This window comes from Rattus norvegicus, chromosome 6 (assembly GCF_036323735.1).
Source record: "Rattus norvegicus strain BN/NHsdMcwi chromosome 6, GRCr8, whole genome shotgun sequence".
NCBI lineage: Eukaryota > Metazoa > Chordata > Mammalia > Rodentia > Muridae > Rattus > Rattus norvegicus.
This window is the reverse complement of record NC_086024.1, coordinates 47,297,619-47,320,172: the sequence shown is the minus strand read 5'-3', so window position 1 is coordinate 47,320,172 and position 22,554 is coordinate 47,297,619. Positions and strand designations below refer to the sequence as shown.

The 22,554-nt window shown below is 47.3% G+C and overlaps 1 protein-coding gene across 8 annotated transcripts in view; it reads right to left on the bottom strand.

Moving 5' to 3' along the window:
- Mboat2 (membrane bound O-acyltransferase domain containing 2) overlaps positions 1-22,554 on the bottom strand; it is a 126,465-nt gene that overhangs the window by 6,043 nt on the left and 97,868 nt on the right. For 7 of the 8 annotated variants that reach the window (XM_063261893.1, XM_063261894.1, XM_006239985.5 and 4 more), the window contains 8 exons: positions 21,883-21,938; positions 17,030-17,084; positions 12,122-12,302; positions 10,470-10,662; positions 7,372-7,475; positions 4,165-4,229; positions 2,837-2,969; positions 633-784 (listed from right to left, as the gene is read on the bottom strand). In XM_063261893.1, coding sequence (XP_063117963.1) covers positions 633-784; positions 2,837-2,969; positions 4,165-4,229; positions 7,372-7,475; positions 10,470-10,662; positions 12,122-12,302; positions 17,030-17,084; positions 21,883-21,938 — 939 coding nt within the window. The remainder of the gene's footprint in view (positions 1-632; positions 785-2,836; positions 2,970-4,164; positions 4,230-7,371; positions 7,476-10,469; positions 10,663-12,121; positions 12,303-17,029; positions 17,085-21,882; positions 21,939-22,554) is intronic. The other variant, XM_039112211.2, reaches the window with a different exon arrangement.

The following is a 22,554-nucleotide window of genomic DNA, read 5'->3' as shown; positions in this document are numbered from 1 at the left end:
TTGTTTTTCCTATGTGAACATAAAGCTCGATTCTAATGTTGGAGTCCAATTCTTTAATCACACACTCTTGTGCTAAGTCCCCAAACCCCACAGAAATGAAGAACTGGACAGAACCAATCTCAACACTATCACTAACACAGGAGAAGCAAACATTGGTGGGGCAGGAGAGGAAAGAGCAAGGAACACCAGACTTCACTCAGCAACTTCCGAGATACAGAGGACCACAGCAGCCAGTCACAGGTCAGAGAATGTGAAGGAGACAAGTCCCACCCTTCCCTTTCCATGATCGAGCATCCAGGTAAGTAGTGATCGGTGATGCACTCTCTGCTTTTCCTTCCTAGCCATGTTCTGACACTCGGGCTACACTAAGTCTTCCTGAGATGGGGCGGGTTCCCCTACTGGGGCCACTGAAGGAGCCACACTTCCAGCCCTGGGCTCGATGGGGTGAGCTGCTCCATGAAGGCTCTTGGAACTGCTTGGTTCAGGATTAAGAAATAATTGGCAGTATACCTAATGGCAGAAACAAGGCTGGAATATTACTGGCTGTCTGCTTCTACTGCTCTGTTCAATTAGCAAGGACCTTCCTTTGAAAACACAGCCACCCCTCCTGACAGCTGAGAAGTGACACTTACCTGTAAAACGTGAACGATGGGTTTATAGAGAGAAGCACGAAGGGAACAACCGTGTAACTTATTGTTATTTGGGTTGCCGCCCACGTTATGATGTCATAAAATAACTTAAGTTGAGGGGGTTCAACAAAGTAATGCCTAAAGTTATTCCTCACCTGAAAGGAAAAAACAGACGTGAGAAATTGCTACCTCTTTAGATTGCCATTATTTATAAAATATACTGGTGACGGCAACTACTTCAAGCCTGCAGAGTAGCACTCTCACACTGCTGCCTCGGTTTGGACCACCACTGCCCCCAGAGCCAGCAGGTTCCAGCATCAGCAGTCACATACTGTTGGGGGGTGGGGAGGGAGCGAGTGCATGGTGGACTGAACAGAGGGCCTCAGGGAGCTGTCTGCAGGTTTGCTGTGGACTTGAAGTTGTTTAAAATAAAGTTTCCTAAGAGGGTCAGCAACGGACACTGACAAGAGGTATCTAAATAGTGCTGAGTAAATCAGAGACTACGTGTGCCATCTCTGGATCTCCAATTTCTTCTCTCACTTGGGAATGAGGCAGCAGAACTCTCGTTCAGCCTCCAAGTGTGTGGGAGACCAGAAGGGCCTATGAACTCAGTTCTGACCAAAAGCGTACACAGAAAAAGGGACCATATACCACTTACTGATGATGGAAACCGGGAAGGTCCTTTTGAAAGGTTTGTTTGTTTGTTTGTTGCAGGGTTGGAGACTTGTACATTCTAGGCAAGCACACACAGCTACATCCCTATCTTTTTACAAAACAGTTCAAAATAGCCAAACGTTGCAGTTCTAAAACTTAATCAAACAAGATTTTTCATTTCTACCATATACCTCATTTTTCTTTCTTCTTTTATGTCTGGTGTGTCTTAATGTCTCCCCAGGTGAAGCATGGCCTTGGTTACAAAGATGCCACATGGGTTCCTCAGAACTGTGGTTACTGTTCTCAGAGACTAGAACCAAATCTTGGCACCTAGGACCTCTTTCCTAGCTCTCGCTAATCCACTCTATCTAATACCAGCAAGCCATTTCTTCCAGCATGGCTGGGGATACAGCTCAGTGCTAGAGTGCTTACCTACCATTGTAAGGCCCCAGGTACAGTCTTCAACACTCTGAGGAAATAAAAGTCCTACCTCTCCTGACTCCCTGATGCAACAGACGGAACAGGACCAGGCCTGATGCTCAGGCCCCTTCCATTGCTTGTCCCCTTTCTTCCTCTCCAGAACTATCTGCTACTCACATATATAGGAACTCCCTGCTTTAACTACATCTACAGGCATTTCCCAAATTCACTATGGCTTTAAACTTTTCTAATGTTGTACCCATGCCTAAGATACAATCTTGCCCCCATTACACCTTTGAAAGCACACAGACAAAAGTCTGTCCTAATGAGCTCATCTCTAACCAACCCAACCAAGAGAACTTTAGACTCTCCTGACACCTGCTACCTACAAAACCCATGGGTTCTACTGTCTATGCCCTGGGATAGACATGCAGGTGCACATACAGAACACACACATCCATGCTTATGCTCCTAGCCAGACTACCAGCTACCAGAAGGCACAGCCCTGTATTACTATGTCTTGCTATTTCCCTCATACACTCCCGCAGTACATCAAAATGGGTACCTGCTGCTTTGTTAAATGAGGGTATTTTGTCCATGGGACACTGTACAAAGCTTGTTTAAATACATAGTTGGACACATTACTTCCCTCCAGTAGACTTTCAGATACCACATGGACTTATCCCCCTTTTCTCATCCATATTATGAAGCGATGTCAAATGTTTCCCAAACTATTCCAGGTTCCCACTAGGGAACTCTCTACAGAACAGGACCACACCCACAATCCACAGCGTCTCCCTACTGGGACCGGCCCAGTCCCTTCTCTAGGAGTGGCCATGCTCTACTCTGAACTGAGAGAGGTCTCAAAGGTTACATCTCTCAGGAAACAAACGATTTAGAAGAGACCCCACATTCTACTCATCTTTGTTATCTCTCGTGTTTAAAGCATTTTCTGCGTGCCAGGTGCATGGCTTCTCCTGGTATACAGTTAGCAAGGAGGCTGGCAGGGGTGTGAACACTCATTTCCGGAGAACAGTCACACACCTAACTTCTCCTAGGCAGATGATGCTGACCACAGCCAAAGACGCAGAGAGTCACTCGCTGAATTATAAAACAAAACCGTTGATACTTACAGCCCGAGCTGCTAACGTCATCAACACTCCTGTTAGAAATGTCAGATAGTATCCTGGGTAGACACCATGCCAAATGGCCGAGAGGAAGAATGTCTGGACTGTCGGACTGAAGGTCGCTCGTTCATAACACACCCTAAAAACCACAGAAAACATGGAGAGACAAGAGGAGTGAGTGGATCTAAGTTCCCAGAGCCCACAGGATCCTCTCTGGGCTGACAGGACACATGAAAACAAGCGGCCTTCCCCCTGGGCACTCCCTCAGTCATTACGCATCAGACTTGCAAGCATAGGCTTTGCTGTGTCTTTTTACTGGTATATGTAATTACTAAAATGATCGCTTCCAGGTTGGGGGAGTCTATAAAACTTGGTCTGCTTTTCCTAACACAGGAGATAGGATTCGATATGAGATGAGCTAAGACAGAACCACTGGGAAGGCTGGCTGGCAGGCAATGACAACATATACTGTGTGTCTCAGCGATGCATTCGATGGCCACTGTGCTCACATGACTCCTGTTCCCGGCCTGCTGTCTTAGGCTGAGGCACCATCGTGTGTGCCATTCCACCCCACCCACCTCACACATCCTGAGTGAGACACGTCTGACCTCCAGTTCCCTATAGCCTGGTGTTCTTGGGCTTTCAGAGTCTGCACTCCAGGGGATGACTGTAAAATCCCTGTTGTTGTTTTTCAGATTACTTTATTTTGCATGTGTGATTGTCTTGCCTACATTCATGCATATATATTCTGTTAGAAGTGTTTGAAAAGGGCCTCTGGTCCTCTGGAACTGGAGTTATAGATTGGTGTGAGTCATTTTGAGGATGCTGAGGGTTGAACTCAGGTCCTCAGCATGAGCGGCAAACACTCTTAACTGCTGGACCATCCCTGCAGCCTCTGGGTACAATTTTAGGGATAGTGTGAGCTCTGACTATGGAGTGAGAATGAGTCTTTTGGCCCTACCTGTGTGTCCCACGAGCAAAATATAAGTTGTTGACTCAGTTCTAGAAACCCAGGGCAAGCCCAGGGGCTGGCTGGTATGTTTTCAATATTAGTCTCCAATGCACAAGAGTTAAGAGCTATAGAGAACACTGACTAGGCCCAGACATCGGCAGAGCCTGAACCAAGCTGAGCTGACATCAGCATAGAATGCTTGTGACTCTATCAAGAAGTTCTGACTTGATGAACAGTGCCTTGCTTTGGTGGGTGCTAATGGCTGACCCTCGATAAAACGAAGAGTGCATGACTGACAAGTGGTGAAGAATGCTGAGTTGGCAAGCTCGGCCTCAAGTCCTTAATGCCAGAGCATGCCCAAGGGTGACTCCAAGGAACATACCTTTTGAGCCAAAGAGCTGTCTGGATATTCCAATTATCGAGAAACATCTTAAAACTTGTTGACATCTGAAAAACAAAGAGACCATTTTCTTCGGCCAACAAAATAATGAAGCTTTAAGTCTACATACTAATAATGCTTTAGTGCGCTAAGAAACTAAAAATCATTTGGTCATGACAGCATAGTGCTGGTTCCTTTCTGAACACTATTCTTCTAATACAGTAACATCATCCATGAAGTTTATAAAAGAGAGTAGAGTGCCGTGATCTCCCAGGTCAGCACATACAGGAGTCCTCACAGAGCCCGGAATAATCACGCGGTGATCTGCTCGGTGGCTCACCCTGGGCGGTGCAGTCACCTGACCCTCTCCTTTCCCACACCCTGCCTCCTTTTAGGTGAAGGATGTCCACCAAGCCCTGCTTCTCAGCCTTGCTTTGCTATTCTGGATCTTAAAGAGCCCCTAGCTCCATACTGGCCCCAGAGAACAATGGGCCATAAACCTCTTAGCATGGCTACTTGCTGGGGAAGCCTCTCGTTAAATCTAACACTTGTTGGGTGTGCAGGCTCATCTCTAGGCTACAACTTGTCTCCTGTCATCCAGTGTGATTGTCTTCTCTCTTCTTGTACAGTTACAGGGACAGTGGGATCAAACGAAGCCCCCCACTCCTACCCAAGTGCATGGTCAATCACTGTGAGCGCCTATGTCTCAGCTCCCTTCTAGGAGTTTAGCTCCACAGTCGGTTTATCACATCAAGAACTTGGATGCTCTTGTCTTAGTTTTCCTTCCTACCCATCTACTTATCAAAACCCTACTCTATGATGGCAATGCTGCCCACTGTCCCCAGTGGTAGCATCTGAATGATGACTGACAGTCCAGTCCTCTCCTACATACATGGTTCTCAGCTGTGACTAGGCCCTCAATCCACCTGATGCTAACTGTCCCTATTTTGAAAACAGTTATTACAATGCAACACTGGGAGGGGAGGGGTACATCAAAAAGAAGTGATCAGTAGCAATTAAAATACTCCAGAGTTCTCCCAATCCCTCAAAGGAGGTGACCTGGCCTCCAACTACAGACACAGCCCGCCCACCCGCTTCGAGACAGAACTCACCAGACACTACATCTTCATCTCTAGACCTCTCACCTCACATGACATCTGCTTCCGTCTGTCTCAAGAGCACCATTACACAGGCCCCCTACCCTGTCTTTCTCTTCTATGTGCACAGGGGCCTCAGAGAAGGAGTCTCTCCATCTTTAAACTCCTTTTAGTCAGTATTTTAATCCTTATTTTATTTTCTTTGTGTGTATGTGTGTGCGTGTGTGCACACACACAAGCTTCTATGGGTGTGTGTGTGTGTGTGTGTGTGTGTGTGTGTGTGTGTGTGTGTATTCGCATGCAGGTGCCTACAGAGGACCCAGGAGAATTTCAGATCCCCTAAAGTTACAGGTGGTTGTGAGTCGCCTGACATCGGTGCTGGGAACCAAACTGAGGTCTTCTACAAGAGCAGTGAGTGTTCTTGACCATCTCTCCAGCCCCTTAACCTCCCCCTTTTAAGAGAAAATTAAACAAGAGTCTCCTCAGGCCCCCTCTACCTACAGCCTCCACAGCTACAGCCCCTGAGGTCCGGGCCAGCTACCTTTTATGCTCCCCCTCCCTTCAGAACTGTTGGTGAAACCATACCTACTGGGGTCACTCCTGACCCCACCTCAGTTGACATCTGGGACCATTTGGCAGTGCCCACCATGTCCTCCTTCAAGGAACTAATGCTTCTCTGTCCTCATGTCTCTTCAGTTTTTTTTTTTTTTTTTTTTTTCCGGAGCTGGGGACCGAACCCAGGGCCTTGCGCTTGCTAGGCAAGCGCTCTACCACTGAGCCAAATCCCCAACCCCTGTCCTCATGTCTCTTATCCCAGAAGGTAACACCTCATGAGCCCAGGAGGATAACACCCGGTTCTCAAGGTATGGAAAAACCATATCCGTTTTATCCACTGGCATAAAAACATATGGCAAACTAAGTCCCTCCATAGGGCTGGGAAGCTCCTCAGAGAGGCGCTACAGAGTTAAAGCTTGTAAATGCCAACCCTTCATCACCTTACTTCAGCAGCCAAGGTTTCCTCTCTCCTTCCCTGCTTTTACTTATTTCCATTTTATGAGTGGTTTTTTTTGGTTTTGTTTTGTTTTTCTTTTTTTGCCAGCTTCTGTCTGAGCACCCAGCTTGTGCATGCAGTGCCTCTAGAATCCAGAAGAGGGCACCAGATCCCTGGAATTGAGGTTACAAAAGGTGAGCTGCCCTGTGGATGCTGGGAATTTCTGAGGCTGTGCTTGGTTTGGCTTCTCTAGCCTCACCTCCAACATCTTCGAAAGCCATCTTGTGACCTCCTAGCCCTTTCCCACCCCCACAGGATGTTCTTCCTCCAGGGCCTACCTGGTCACCTTCCACTTCCGTTTCCCCTACCTGTGCGCCTCACAACCAGACAGACCACAGATTCACAAGCACCACATGCCTGCTCCTTTCAGGTCAGAACCTACTTCCCAGTACTTTTTAAAGCTTCCTGCAGACCATGAGTCACCAGCCCCACTCACTGCTACCTCAGGGGCCGGAGTGTCCCGGCACCAGTAAACACAGAAGTCGGGGCATTAGCTCACGGTCCTCCTTGCTCTCATTTGACTTTTCCAGTCTTTCCGCCCCCTCTGAGCCCTGACCGGTGCTGTGAGTATCCTGTCTAATTCTGAGCACTCATTCAGTCGTTCTCAGCACCCCGACCAGCCATGAACCCACCTGAGCTTTAACTCGTTGTGTAAAAATAAACATCAGTCCATGTGTGTGAGAAATGCCACCCACGGTCTCGTGCATGTGAACCTGTGGCTCCCTCCCAGCTGGAGTTTTGGGGGGTGTGCCTTGTTGGAGAAAGTTTGTCACCATGTGTAGGTTCAACGGTTGAAGGACCTGCATCCTTTCTAGTTCACTCTCCGTTTTGTGTTTGCGAGAGGTGAGCTCCCAGGATCCTGTCTTACCACTCAGGCTAACCTCCATCCTATCGACGCTAACCTCCATAAGCGCAAATACACTCTTTACTCTGTCAAAAGAAAGTCTGCGGCCTACCGTGGTCAACAACTGTTAGCCCCACTCTCAGGCAGCACCACAACCTATGAAAGCTAAGTGTGGCACTTACACTGTCACATGACTAACGTCTCAATCGTTTACTAACCTCTATTTGCTGAATTCTCAAATTGGAAATCAAGTCCCAGCGAGCCACTCCGTTCTTGTCATATCCTCTGAAACCGAAGCCTGCTGCATTGTTAATGGCATCAGCTGTCGTGAAGTATGAAGAAATGTTATGACAATGTATATACTACATAGGCACATGCATGCATATACGGTTTGGTTTTTAAAAATTAATTTTATCTTTATGAGAGTAGGTGTTTTGCTCGCATACATAGTATATGAACCATGTGGCCCTTGGAGGCCAGAAGAGGCTCTTAGATCCCCTAAAACTGATGCTTGTGACCCGCCATGTGGCTGCTGGGAAGTGAACCTGGACCTTCTGCAAGGGAAACAAATGCTCTTAACTGCGAGCCATTTCTCCAGCCCCCGATCTACTCTACTTCCCCAGGAGGTGTATACACTGCCTTGCTTTTAAGCAGTAAAAGTAGACTTTCTATTTATTTACCAGAGACTGAATCTTCCAGGCAAGCCCGTTCCTGCTGAGCTATATCAACTGTCCATGACTTACTCTAGTTTTGTGATTGTGCATGTGTGTGTACGAGTCTACTGCACTGTGTACAGGAGCCCACGGAGGCCACAGAGGGCACTAGATCCCTGCAGCCGGAGTTCCAGGTGGTTGTAAATAACCACACTCAGGTCCTCTGGGAGAGCAGCCTTTTTAACCATCCAGGTGTCCTCCAGTCCTGACTTACTTAAGAGGTTAGAACAGCATCCCACATAGAGAAAGTAACAACCCCACTGAGGACGGTTGGTTAGTTAACAGTTGGTTACTTAACAAACAGCAGACACGAAGCTTGAGTAGACAGGCGGGACTGAGGTGCTGGGTACAGTGTTAGCGTACAGTGGAGGAGAAAGCTCAGCCTCCTGGAAGGATCTGCTGTGAGCACTGTGTCTGAGCTCAGCATGTTCGTGCTGGTCTTTATTATAGACGAGTGGGACCTAATGCCTTATGGCTGACCAGAACCCACTTCTGTCTACTGAACAAGCTTTTCAACCCTTTCACAATGACTCGGGTCCATCAGCATCTTTGCTTACAAATCAGGAAGTTTCTGCCTCAAGTGGATCCTTTTCAACTAACAGAAAATGTTTCTAGTTCACACCGATTGTCAGGGCCAGTCGAGCTAAGACCCATCAAAATGCAGCAAAACACATTTGCAGACCCGATCCTACCCTTAAGTGTTTTGTTCCTTCTTACTTATTTGACTAAACGAAAATTTACAATTGGGAGGGGGAGTACACAAGCAAGATTTACTCTTCTGTCAGGTTTAAGATGGGCTAAATACACATGAACCTGTATGGTGAGCTGATCAATATAGTAATGTGCAGGCTCAATAGGATTAAAGATAACATGTGTTAATAATAAAGAAAAACCCACTCCCACCATACAAGGTTGCCAACAGCCGCCAATCAAATCCAAACGGGAACAGAACACCCATATTCCTATAGCTAGTGGCTTAACAGATCCAATGGCTCAAATTTACTTTTTATTATATTTGTGTGTGTGTGTGTGTGTGTGTGTGTGTGTGTGTGTGTGTGTGTGTGTTTGAACACAGGTTGTCAGGCAGGTAACAAGTACCTTTACCCAATGAGCTATCTTCCCAATATCAACGCTGACTATTAAAAAAAAACTAAAAAGACAAAGTTGGTTTGGAATCTCAGAGCCTCTGTTTAAAGCCAGCATCTAAATAGGTATACAAGGATCTTAAGAAATTTCATTTACAATTAATATTTAGATTTGACTAGAAGAAAAAACAGTATTAGGGCAACATTAGTTTAAACCCACACAAGGCCAGGCATGACAGTGCATCTCATGGCGAGCATCTCAGAGCCTGAGAAAGGACCTGGAGAGTGAGATCTACCCAGGATGCCCAGGGAGCCCTGTCTCAAAACAAACAAATTCTTACAAGGGGACATTATCTTTGAACCACCATTAAATTGCCAGGCTAAGGTCACTTTTACTGACACATTTCTGTATGAAAGACTGAAAATAAGGACTCGAGTTCCAAGCCACACTTTTCAGCAATAAAATAAAGGCAGTAGTGAAGCCCCAACAGCTCAGCCTCCCTGTGGCCTGCTCTTTGTGGCGTTCAAATGTTCACTGAGCATCACAGTCCTCAGAATAAAGAGACATGACGAAGTAAACAGGACAAGAGACAGACTAACGAGGCTCCACGACACGTCACCCTCTGTGCCACGTCAGTGCGCCCTCCACGCCAGTGCGCCCTTCACATCACATGAGTGCGCCCTCCACAATGCATTACGAGTCTGTTGGACATTCAGGGAGACACGTGTGGTGATAACATGAGAAAGCGCTAGAACCCACGCAGACGATGCTCACACAGGCATGGTTACCTCCTCTCAGCCCACCTGAAGCCTCCCAAGGCTGTGACACAGTCCAGGGGAGGGCTGGGCAAAGGCTGGTCTCTCCTTCCCAAGCCCAGCTTTCCTGTTCAGTCAGTCATAAGCCAGACACCCCACACCTCTTAAGTCCTAGCCCCTCTAATACTTGTTCCACCTGGTGGGTGTCACAGACCCTTCTGGGAACTTACAGGATTTTGTATACTTTACTGGTGAAGTTCTGGTCACAGTAAACTGCATCTAATGGTGTCGAAATAAGTGTAATGAAGTCTTACTAAATTATAGGCACCCTGAAGACAGGAACCATGCCATACATGTTGGCATTCATTCAAGCCAGCATGGACTCTAAGGTGCAACAGGTTAAGTATCCATTATCACCTCAACTCACCATTGAATTTTATCTTATAATAAAATGGGCCATGAACATGAACTAACTTGGGGGTTTATTTCTGTTCCGGAATGACTCTAATTATTGTACTCGGTCTTTAACTATATATCCTCAAGAGGGCACTCTTGAGCTGGACTCAGTGGCATGCATGTAGGTTCAGCTACTAGAAAAGCTGAGGCAGGTGGACTGCTGTTACTGGGGAGTTTGAGGCATAGTTGGTCACAGGTGTGCGCACGTGCACACACTCTCGCAAACGTACACACCCTCCCCCCAGGACACTGCCTGATATCCACGAAACACACTTCCATATGAAAACAAGTCTACATGCTACTTACCTAAGGTCCATGCAAAATAGTACTTAGGTCTGGCAGCCAAGAGAGAGACATACAGATAGGTGGCTTTGGTTGGCCACGATGCGGTGGCTTGGAAATGCTCATCAATGTTGTACTCCACAGGTAGCATGCTGGAGATGGTCAAGTGGAATAACAAGGAGAGTCCACAGACCAGGAGCTTCTCCGTAACTGCTGCCTGGAACGGGTGGGCAAGAGTCACAACCTCATGGGACCGTGCGTACTCTACACGCCAGGCATCTCCTGAAGTAAACCCCAGCTCTCCTGAGCCGCCTTGGCCTGCACACTTCAGATCCTCACCGTCCTGCACAGAAATACTTTCAACCTCTCGCCAAGGCAGGGTCTCTCAATCAAATGCAGAGCTCCACGATATGGCTAATCACGCTAGCCGGCTTGCTCTGGGGATCCCCCGTGTCTGTTGTTCGGGGATGGATCACAGGTTGGTTGTGACACTGCCATTATGTGGGTTCTGGGGATCCAAACTATGCTCCTCACTTGTACAAGTGCCTCAGTCACTAAGCCACTCCTCAACCTTAGGAGGGAGATTTTGACTGGCACTAATTAGGAAGAGAATGCAGCCAGAAAAGGAGAATCCAGAAGGCACAGTCCATGAGGGGCCTGCCATAGAAAACCCATCTCCTGGCAGCACTATTTTCACTAAGGAACTGTTCCTTTTCTTTAAAACAAATTACATCTATTTATTTTATATTATTTATATGTGTATCTGCACATGCACTGTTTGTGTCTGGTGCTCACAGCAGTCAGAAGGGGGCATCAGATTCCCCAAAACTGGAGTTAGGAACTATTGTGAGCGACCGTGTTGGTGCTGGGCATAGAACCCCGCGCCTCTGCAAGAGTAGCACGCGCTTTAGACCTCTCGCCGTCTCTCCTGCTCCTCACACAGCTCCTAAGTAACTCACACGTGTTCCTAATAATGACTTTGTCTCTGCTAGACGTCACTGCTAGGTGGACTATAAAGACTTGTTTATCCTGAAAGATACTAAGAAATAGCTGAAAACCAGGTCAGTGGTGCAGACATTTAACTCTGGCTACTTGAGGGGGGTGAGGCAGGAAAATCACAAGTTCAAGGCCTGGCTTCAAAGTGAAGTCACTGTCCGCATCAGCTTCATGGGTTGGTAAGATCCGTCTCAACAAGACAAGAGGCTGGAGAGGTGCTCGGTAGCCGAGTTCTGTCGCTCAGAGAACAGGAGTTCGGTTCCCAGAACCCACGTCAGAGAGTTCTGAACTGCCTGTAACTATAGCTCCAAGGGATCCTGGACCTTCTTCTGACCCCTAAGGGTACCCCCCAAACATGGTACATAAATGTTTTAAAGACAACGAAAACAAAAGATGGAAATGAGGGAAGAGATGCCGCTCAATAGTAGAATTATTTGCCTTAATTAATGTATTAGCACAAGGCCCTGGCAAGGCTCTGGGTTCAATCCCTAGCCACACAGCATGCATGCTCACACCACACACACACACACACACACACACACACACACGCAGGAAGGAAGAAAGGAAGGAAGGAACCAATGGGAAAATTAAAACAAGCGAAAACATTAGACTTTCAGAAAAGCAGGCCGACGAGCACACGCTGTGGAGCGCCGGGCTCCAGATGTATCCCGTGCCCTTACGTTTGGAGATGGCTCTGCTTTCCCATGCTGCTCTTCTTTTCCATTTTCACCTGACTGTGCCATGTGGGATGCTCTGCCCTCGATGAAAGCAATGTAGTCTTTGTAGGAGCAGAGTGGACCTGCCAGGATGCCCATGAAGTTGCAGGTGTAACTGACGTACTCCAGGAGACTCGGCATGCGCCTGCAATGAGGAGACACACTTGTGAGGTGTGGCAGATGCTTTCAGGGCAATCCACAGACACGTCGGTCCTGAGCTAACCACCTTTGCCACTTCCGAAACAAAAGATGCCTTCGTTTACATTTGTATCCAGCAAGAATTCGGAAGGCTGGAGCAGAGAATTCTCAACGGTATTTCTGGACAGGTGGGCTGCAGTTTTAACTTTCAATTGGACACAACCTACACTCACCTGGGAAGAGTCTTCATGAAGACTTCTGTAGAGTGGGTTGGCCTGCGAGGGATCAACCCGATTGTTTACATAGGGAGCACTGTTCCCTAGGTAGGGAATCCTGAACGAGGCAAGTCAGGAGGAAGCTAGCTGAGAGAAAGGGGCTCGGTGCTTACTTCTCCCTGCTGTTTACTGTGGAATGATGTGACTAGCTGCTTTGAGCTCCTGCTGCTGTGACTACCATGGTGATCTGTATCCTGCTTAGTTTTAATTTGGTCTATGTGATACGAGCTAGAGTTATCTGAGAAAAGGGAACCACAGTCGAAAACATTCCTCCATAAAACTGATCTGTAGGCAATCCAGTTGGACATTTTCTTAGTGACTGATATGGGAGGCCCCAGCCCATTGCAGTCAGTGCTATCCCTGGGCAGGTGGTGCTGGAGTACACAAGTAGGCTGGACAAACCAGGAGGAACAAGGAGGTAAGCAGCCATCCTCCACGGCCTCCACATCAGCTCCTGCCTCCAGATTCTGGCCTTGTGTGCCTGAATGGATTTCCTCAGTGATAGAGTGTGACCTGGAAGTTATAAGCTGAAACCAGCTGCTTTGGTCATGGTGTTTTAACACAGCAATAGAAACCCTAACTGAGACGAACTATAATCTGGAATTATGAGCAAAATAACCCCTCCTCCCCTAACTAGGTTTTTGTTGAGCTATCTTATAGCAATAGAAAAGAAGCTAGTAGGGAGTTTTCTAAAAGATTTTACAAGCAACCACAGAGGGTTTTCCATTAGATTCCTCATAATGAAAGAAACCGAAGCGGAGCGTGTGTGGCGTAAGGAATCGTCTCTCAGGGCACACGCGCCTGCTCATTTGACAAGTGCAGGCTGCATGCCAATCATGTGGACACCAGGCTCCCGGGTCTGCAGACCGAGCAATCAGCAGATGGAATCGTGCATTCATGGAGCTTATAGACCAGTGTGCGCGCGCGCGCGCGCGCACACACACACACACACACACACACACACCAGACTAAAACAAACTATATATAAAGTAAGATATATGTGCATTTATATGTAATCCTCGGAGATGCTAAATGCCACAGAGAAAGGTCTCTTGTTACATGAAGTCAGAGAAGCCTCTTTGGTGAGGCACATCTGGGCAGAGACTAAACAGAAGTGAGAGCTGCACAAATCCAGACGACGAGGCGTGGAGGCAGCAGGGGTGCTGAGGGCACGGGTGGAATGCACTCAGTGACAGCCGACTTGACAAGACATGGGAGACAGAACAGGAGGAAAGCCTGAGGTAAGACCACATGGGACCTCCCATCCAGGCCACAGAAGAAACTGAGATCATGCAGAATGAGAAGGAAACTGGTCAGGTTTGAAAGGCCATGTTTCAAAAGCACCACTCTGGCCCTGCATGAGGGCACAGTGGCGGCACAAAGACCAGGCAGGGGACTAAAGCCGATGACAACATCTTGGAGGTGCTGAGAGCAGCAAGTTGTGTGGCTTCTGACAGTGCACCTGTGGGGCCAGTTGATAGATTAGTTGTGGGAGCCAAGAGAAACAGGAGAAAAGGAGGTCTCGAAACAGTTGTGATTCCTTTGCCTCCAGGCCTGTCCGAATGGCTCAGTGTGTACTGTCTAGTGGGCATCTACTTCATCTACTGAAGATCAAAGAGCAGCTACACCTGGGCACAGTGAGCCGGCCCCAGGGACGCTGGAGGCCATCTTTCCTCTCGGCACACCATGAGTGGGTGAAGCCAGCATCCCCATAAACCAGAGATTCTTGTCATTTAGATGGGACAAATGGATCAACACAGCACTTCCCATCCTGACTAGAAACTCCATCTGTTCTTTCTCCCAGTCTGTCTGTCAGTTATTTATTTATTTATTTGTTTATTTATTTATTTATTTATTTCTGTGGTGGTTGGTAATGGTATTTATGTTTTGTTCTAATGTGGTTTCAGAACTTATTTATTTAATCGTGTACATGTGTGTCTTTATAGAGGGTTTTCATAAATATCTTTACAAGTAACCACAGAGGGTTTGAATTAGTGCAAGGAGTCAATGTATATCATAACCTTGCAGCAGCCAGAGTAGGCTGGATGAGAGTGTCAGATCCTCTGGAACTGGATTTACAGTCAGTTGTGAGCCACCATGTGGATGCTGAGAACTGAACCTGGGTCCTTTGCCAGAGCAGTAAGTGCTCTTAACTGCTGAGCCATCTCCAGCCCATTTTTGTCTTTTGGAATAGTTTTGCTCCATAGCTCAGTGTCTCCAGTTCAGGTTAGCCTTGAACTACTAACAGTCCTTTTACTTCAGCCTCTAGGGGTTGTAAATCACCATGCCTGGGGGCCGCCTTCTTTCTTTTTAAACTTTCAAACCAGGGCCTCATTATGGAGCCTGTAGCTAACTTGCATTTTCTGTCTGTCTGTCTGTCTGTCTGTCTGTCTCTCTCTCTCTCTCTCTCTCTCTCTCTCTCTCTCTCTCTCTCTCTCTCTTGTTTTGGTACTGAGTCAGGGTTGAGAGTTGCCCAGGTGATCGTTAGACTCAGCTGCGTGGCTGACGGTGACCTGGACCTTCTGCTCCCAAATGGTGGGATCAGAGGCAAGCGCCTTAGTTCCCACCAGAGAGCTAAGTTTGTGTTCTTCTCAGCCACAAACCTCACTGAAGAAAGTTTTGGCTCAATTGTCAAAGGAAATATGTGTAGTGGTGGAACCACCCACTGTAATACTTACGGCCACTATGTCACTTGTCACACGAAAGATTTGCTGACTTGGTCTGTCCCATGACACCAACTGAGTGTCGCCTTAGGCCAGTCAGGCATCTTTAGCCTCAGGAACTGAGGGTCAACACTTCTTTGGTGCAGAGCACTGTCCTGCACAAGGCGATGTTTGCTCTTTACCTACTATATGCCAGCCCTTCCAGGCTCCCACAACCAGAGACGTCTCCAGACATACTCAAATGTCTCCAGGGGCACAAATCACTGGCCATTTCAGAGCTGGGAACACCATGGTAAGCAGACAAAGCTCCCAAGACTGGGACCTTACACTTGTGAGAGGGCGGATGAAACCCATCAGTACACACATGCCAACAGGATGAAGACTCAGGGCACCCCTGAAAGGAAGGAAACATAACACTGAGAGCAGCAGAGAGGAAGTGGAGCTACTGCAAAGAGGTGACAGGAGCATGGTGGCTCGAAGGGCACGTGGGACAACCCTATGCTCCTCCCTGAGAAACTGAGGGTGACCCTGCCGAGGAGAAGAAGAATGAACCTGACTAAGGTCAGAGGTGAGGACAGAGCCCTATTCTCTATGGGCAGGTGAGACTCAGAAGTAGAAAAGGAAGTACTCTGTCACAGTCAGGGAGCTTGGAGGGTTTGTGATTACAGACGGACAGATGGACAGACAGCGAGGAACCCAGGGCCCAGCTGCCCTGGGCAGTGACTCCCAGCAGACACCTCAGGCAGCCTTTGTTAGCGTCTTATGTGCTTGGCTACAGCGAGTCATTTCCCTGTCTATAGTTCACCTGAAACGTAGTTGCTTTGTTTTCAACACAAAGGACGGTGGCTTTTAAGAAAGGATTTAACTTCATTTTACATGTCAGAGTGTTTTACCCACATGCATGTGTGTGTACTGGGTGTGCACCTGATGCCCGAAGAAGTCAGCAGGGGGTGTCAGATGCCCTGGAACTGGAGTTACAGTTGGTGTCAGCAGCTGCTGAGCTAGCCCCAAGGACCTCCGTTTTTAAAGTGGTAAGAAGTTCAAAATGAACACAGCCGGCAAGAATGAGGATCGACCCCCGATTACCTCCCACCACTCAGGTGGGGTTAACCAGGACTGACCATCTGCCTGGTGGCTGCCTGAGAGGGAAAGAGGAGTCAGAGCAGATGTCTGTGAGTGTCAGTGTCTGGGGTGGTTCAAAGCCAGGGGAAAGTCAGGAACCAATCAGACAGGCCATAGAGAGGACCGGGAACGCCCAAGTGTCACAGAGGTCAAAAGGATGAGCAGTGACACACATCTGTCCACCACCGAGGACATCATTTCATTCTTCCAGCAGCCATGCATTCCTTAATTCTTCACTTAGAAGCAATCACTCCAAAGGACTCATCCTCTTTAAAGGTAAAAGGGGGATTTCATCTTTAATTGTGTTGAACAAAGGAAGATGATGACCAGATGAACTCCTCAAACACAACCAGTAACACGTGCACTGCAGCTTTGTGCAGTGTTGCTACGCTGGCCCACTCACTGCTGTCCCATCACTGCCCATGGGTGGCAGCTACTGTGACTAGCAGTGGTCACTACAGTTGCAGACACAGCATCTGTCTTCTGAGAGTCTGAGAGACACATACACAGTGGACCTCTTGTGTTTCACAGGAGGCACACACGGTAGAGGCCCAGGAGGGATTGCCAGCCTAGCACAGAACAGCTTGGTGGCCTGAAGCTGGGCAGAGGGAAGAAGGTTGGATTGCATGAGGCAGTGAAATGGTACAAACCAAGGTATATCCAAAGACACCTACCTCACAGCCAATCCCCTCTGAGATGGAGTCAGTTCTTCATCCTTTCGAAACATCCCTGAGAATCAGAAAGAAGCACTTTTGTAAGTTATATTTCCTCTTAAGAATGGCGCTTGCCTCGTTTGCTGTGCATGCTATACTCAATGTTTGGGCCTGATGACTGCCTCTTTCTCTTGTTAACACAGATTCAATCACAGCTGACCCATCACACGGTCTAACCCACCTTGCCCGGTAAATGCTAAACATTACGTAGAGCGGAATGAAAGTTACTAGTCTGAAGGAAATTATCCAATTAGAAAAGTCCCCCAAATTAGTACATCCTAACTTACAATTTGTTATCTGTAACAGAAAGCGCTATAAGACATTAAAACTCCTGAAGGATTTCGACAACTAAACTTCAGTGCCTTAGACGAGCCACTCAGCGCGGGCAGTGACGGAGCTGATCTCTACAAGGCCAGTGGATAAGAGCGGAAGCATGTGCATTGTCTTGACCCATCTGGCTTGTTTTGTCTCAATCAGGAGGCTGTTGCTATAGCTAAACTTCAACTTACTAGATCCACATGCTTGGAAAAAAAAAAAGAAGAAGAAGAAATACTAAATTCAATTTAAAGACCACCCAGAAAAAGAAAAGAAACAAGGAAAACAGAACCAATTTAAAGACAAAGGGAGACTAAATTAAGCAGACAATACTCTTAGAAAGCTTTTTTAGGAAACAAGATGATAACACTGTCTAAAGACATATATTTCAAGCCATTAAAGACATTGAGATAAATAGAGACAAAAACCAGGGACAACAAACTATAAAAGAAACACAGACAACCAATTAACACACAAACTGTTAACTTCATGATTAATTATAAGAGCATGATTAATCTCTGGGAGGCCAAAGCAGAATGGTGTCGAGTTCAAGGCCAGCCAGACTACATCAAACAAAAGCAGCAAAAACATTAAAAGAACAAGCCGCCATCTTTATGTAGAAGTACACAGATCTCAATTATGTGACACACACATTTGGATGGATGATACTGTACGTAAGACAAAGATGAGAGAACGGTAGACACTCTGAAGACCGGTTAGCACCAGAAAAAGAGGCACGGACTGGCTGCCGTGGGCCCCTCAGTCTAGTACGGGGAAGGGATATGAAGAAACACGCCATGCTTCTGTACACTGGCAGGACAAAGACTCAAGAAACATTTCTCTCCTCTCAGCCTAGACTCACCCCCATTTCCCCAGTCTAATAAAATAATCAAGGTGTCATTTAAAATTCTGACCAGGACCATCACAACCCCATGAATAATGGCAAAAAGAAGAAAATCACTTCAATAAGTAGGGAAGATAATTGCACAGCTATTTTGATGACAATGGAGGGTTGGTGGTTAACAGCACTGGCTGCCCTTACAGAGAAGCCAGGGTCTAACTCCCAGCACCCTCCTGGTGCTTACAATGTCTGTAAGTAGTCCTAGCAGTTCTGGTGCCCTCTCCTGGTTACCACATTCACAGTATGCATGTGATATAGTCACAAGCAGGCCAAACACTTATACAAAGAGATAAAATTAAATCTACTTTGAAAAAGAAGAAAAAGGAGGCCAGGCCAGTGAAAAAGATGGAGGTCAAGATGACCGGGCAGGTGCTCTGACCCTCAGGGGAGCTTTGCCAGAGCCCCGATTCTTTACCTCTTCCTTAGAAGAATCTGTACTTTCAAGTTTCCTCCAAAAGGCATGGACCTACTTTGGGGAATCATGCGAAGAAAACAAAACCCCAGAAACTGCACCATAAAGGAAAGCACACATGGGATCTCAGGCCTATGCCACTCCCAGCAGCCCTTTCCAAATGATCTAGGGCCACCTAATGAATGAGGGCCGGTGTTCCTTTGAAAAACCTTTCCCTGACCTCCCCCCTTTTACTAGTAAAAGCACACATTAGCCGTCATCTGTGATGCAAAGCGTTGCCACCTACAAACTTTTTGTTGTAATTTATTCAGTATTTCTTTGTGTGTAGGAATGTTCATGCCCGACAGGCCAGAGGTCAATGTCCGGTATCCCCTTGCATGCACTCCATAGTGTTAGCTTGTTTGTCTGGTGGGTTGGTTGGTTGTTTTCTTTGAGATGAGGTCTCTAAGTGAGTCTATATACAGCCCATTAGTTTGACTAGACTGGCTACCCGGCAAGGGCCCAGGATCCTCCTGTCTCATGCTCCACCATTGCTGGAGGTATAGTCTGCCACGCCAGGCTTTTTGTGGGTACTGGATCTGAGCTCAGGCCCTCATGCTGTTACCACTGAGCTGCCTCCCAACCCCTGGAGATCTGAGCTCAGGTCTTCATGCTGTTACCACTGAGCTGCCCCACCCCCCCTTAGCATTTCTAAGGTGAAGTTCGGGGCTCCTGAACGTTGACCTAGGTAGGAGGCTATTCTCATTTAAAACTGCAAACCAACCACAGAAAATAACTACATCATTTAAAGGAAAACATCTTTATGAATAATTTTGTCTATATGTACAAGCCCAGCTTCCCTCCTTCCTTCAAAATTTGAGTACTCAGAAATAGAATGACTAAAAAAAAAAATGTAATTTGTTAGCTAGAAGACTAACACTACAATAAATTAATATAGTTCAGTCTAAGATAGGAGACAGACTCCTCATTCTCCCTTACTAAGTATGAGCACCCAGCTAGGCTGAGAGACACTACATGAAGTGATGATGTCAAGGAAGCTGTAGCAAACAAAACAGACAACAACAAAAAACCTTTACTCCACTCAACACTGGCCAGGGACCATCATGACCAAACACACTGCCAGGCTGTGCCATTCTTCAGTGCTAAGACCTAAGTAACCTCCTGCACGCAGCTTAAAGCCATAACATCATGGTAAGAGGCTGGATTCCGTAAGATATCTCAAAACCACACCTAGAAGGTTTCCAGGATAAAATATCTCTTCCCGAAGATGCTGGTATGAGCACTGCCACTGGACTGACAGCTCAACAGCAGCTACAGGCGAGGTCCAGCCCTACTGCCCAGAGTTTACATGACCAGCTGCCACTGTCCTTGGTAAGGGCTGCCTACAGGTATGACCCACTGCTGGTGCCAGGAGCTTGGCAGGCAAATAGTCCCTACACCGAGGAAACAAGTGTTCCTTAGGCTGCAAGTGTGGGGGCCAACATGCTTTATTCTCAACATCATCTTCCCCGGCTAGGCATTAGTACCCTGGCAGGTACCCCGGGGTCCCAGGACTAACGAACACCTGGAAGAGGACACATCACAGATGTCCCCATACTGTTGGGAATCCAGTGCTGTCCCTGACTTCACCAGGAGGAAACGCTGGGAGCCTTGTTCTGGGTTCCTCGGGATACCACTACAGACAGGTCTGCCACTCACTGTTTGGAATCTTCACTGGAAGAAGCTTAGCCAGGCCAAGCTAGCGATGAGTTTAGAGCGCTCGCTCAATACAGACAAGGACATCCTCCCTTGTGAGAGTCACTGAGGAATCAAGAGACTAGGAGGTCAGAGCCCCGACGTATGAGCTGGAGGGTGGCTGCTCTCCAAGAGGATTTTGGGTAGGCCTAAATGCTTCCATTTGCAGGAAGAGTCGTCACATGCAAAGCTAAGGAGTCTCAACTTTTCAAACGTGGCAAGGCTGATCAAACCTGACTATTAAATCTATTTCAAAGACCAGGTTACAAGACGGGGCTCTGTTCAGTCCTGAGCTTAGTAAATGTTGCCAGCAGGTGTTCTGGATCTACAGACAGACAGACAGACAGACAGACAGACAGACAGAACGATGCTCCTGACCCGAGATGCTCCTGGATTCTCCTTCCGGAGCCCGAGGCGGGCTCTGTCAGTGTGACACACAAGTCTTAGCATTCTCATCTACAACATTCAGGGCACCTGCTTCATGACGTCAGAACCAGGGTCTGAGAACTTCTGCCCCCATCACCGCATGAGAGTGCAAGAACTACAAGACACATCCGTCAAGTGTGGGTCGGATTATGAACATAGAGATGAGAGGCCCAGGGCAGATGCAGGGGATGCGGAGGGTGGGGCTCCTCAGACCTCTCCACGCCTCACCCTGCACATGCTGCTGCCTCTAGGAGCACATGCCCAGGAGATGCTCTGCTTCCTGAAGGGCAGGAAGGAGAGCTGTGGCTAAACACAAGGGATTAAACACGGGCCAGTGACTCTAAGAAAAAAATCTGTTCCTTCTGTCTGTGCCCCCGTAAATGAAGCAGGCAACACTGCTTGCCAGTAGCAAAAGGGAGAGGAAGAAAACTCCTCCTTGCCCTCAAGAACTGCCAAGGCTGTGCCTTGCCTGAGTGTGGGGACTAGGCTAGGAGTGGGCACAGGACTGAGGGATTCACATATGCAGGGACAAAGAGAAAACTCACTGAGCAGAGTTGTCCCTTCTACCTCTAAGGAACCCAAGCCAGTACCCCAGGGAGTCTTGACTGCTGGCTTTTCCTACATCCACCTATTAACTTAGCATATAAATTTGATGTATATTTACCCTAAAAGTTTACAAAAACACATGTGTATTTGGCTATGAACACAAGGGGATAGGGCAGGAGAAGTATACAGATTTCAGTACAAATGCAAGACAAATAAACTAGGGATAAAATTGGACTTGGACTAACAGTCCGTCATATGGGTCATATGACTGTTTTGCATTTTACCACTGAACTAAATTAAAAATCAAGAGAAAATAGAGGGTTTAAGGGTGAAGCATATTTTAATAACTTTAAACAAACTAACGGTTCCTTCCTTCCTTCCCATTCTCTATAGAGAGTAGAGTTAGTATAATATCTCGAGCCGAGAGTTATTTTAACAGGGTTCTTTTCGGTGACGAGCAGTTAACTTGCAGATTCTTACCGTCGTGAATTTCGTAAGCCAAACTAGTGATCTTCTGCGTAATGATCATCATTGGGCTGTGACGAAACAAAAGTAGACATTTTAAACGGAGAGTGTCATAGCAACATGTACGAAACATGTACGAAACAGGAAAAAGGCTCAACTCTGCTTACATGGCAAGAAAACCCTCAAGTGTTTCCCAAAGCAAAAACTCGCTGGGGATTTTTAAGAGTTAACAACTCAGGGTCTCTCTGTCCTCAGGAAGTCAAAAGAGGACCCCATGCTTAAAAACAATCTTCTGTGAGCCAGCCTCCTTCAACTTACATATCTTAAGATGAGGGCGTGGCCGTCAGATATGGCCAGTTTGTGACTAAGTGCCTCCTCCAGCCTTCCCCTGGGGCTGATGCCCAAGGCTGCTCATCAAAGAGAACAGAAGATGAAAAAGAAAGGGAAAGGGGGGCGAGCAGAAATGTAAAGAAGTTGGGTGAGAAGTGTAGAGGTGTAGAGCCAAACAGTAGGAGGGAAACAAGGAGACTGAAAAGGGCAGAAGGTCATCTCCACGAAAGCAGGCAGGCTGATGCCAGCCACCCAGAACGGAGAAGCCTGGCGTCTATCAAGGAAAGAAATGGCAGCATTGCTCCGACATCTCGTAACACTCTAACTGAATGGCTAACTTGGAGAAAACCAAACAGT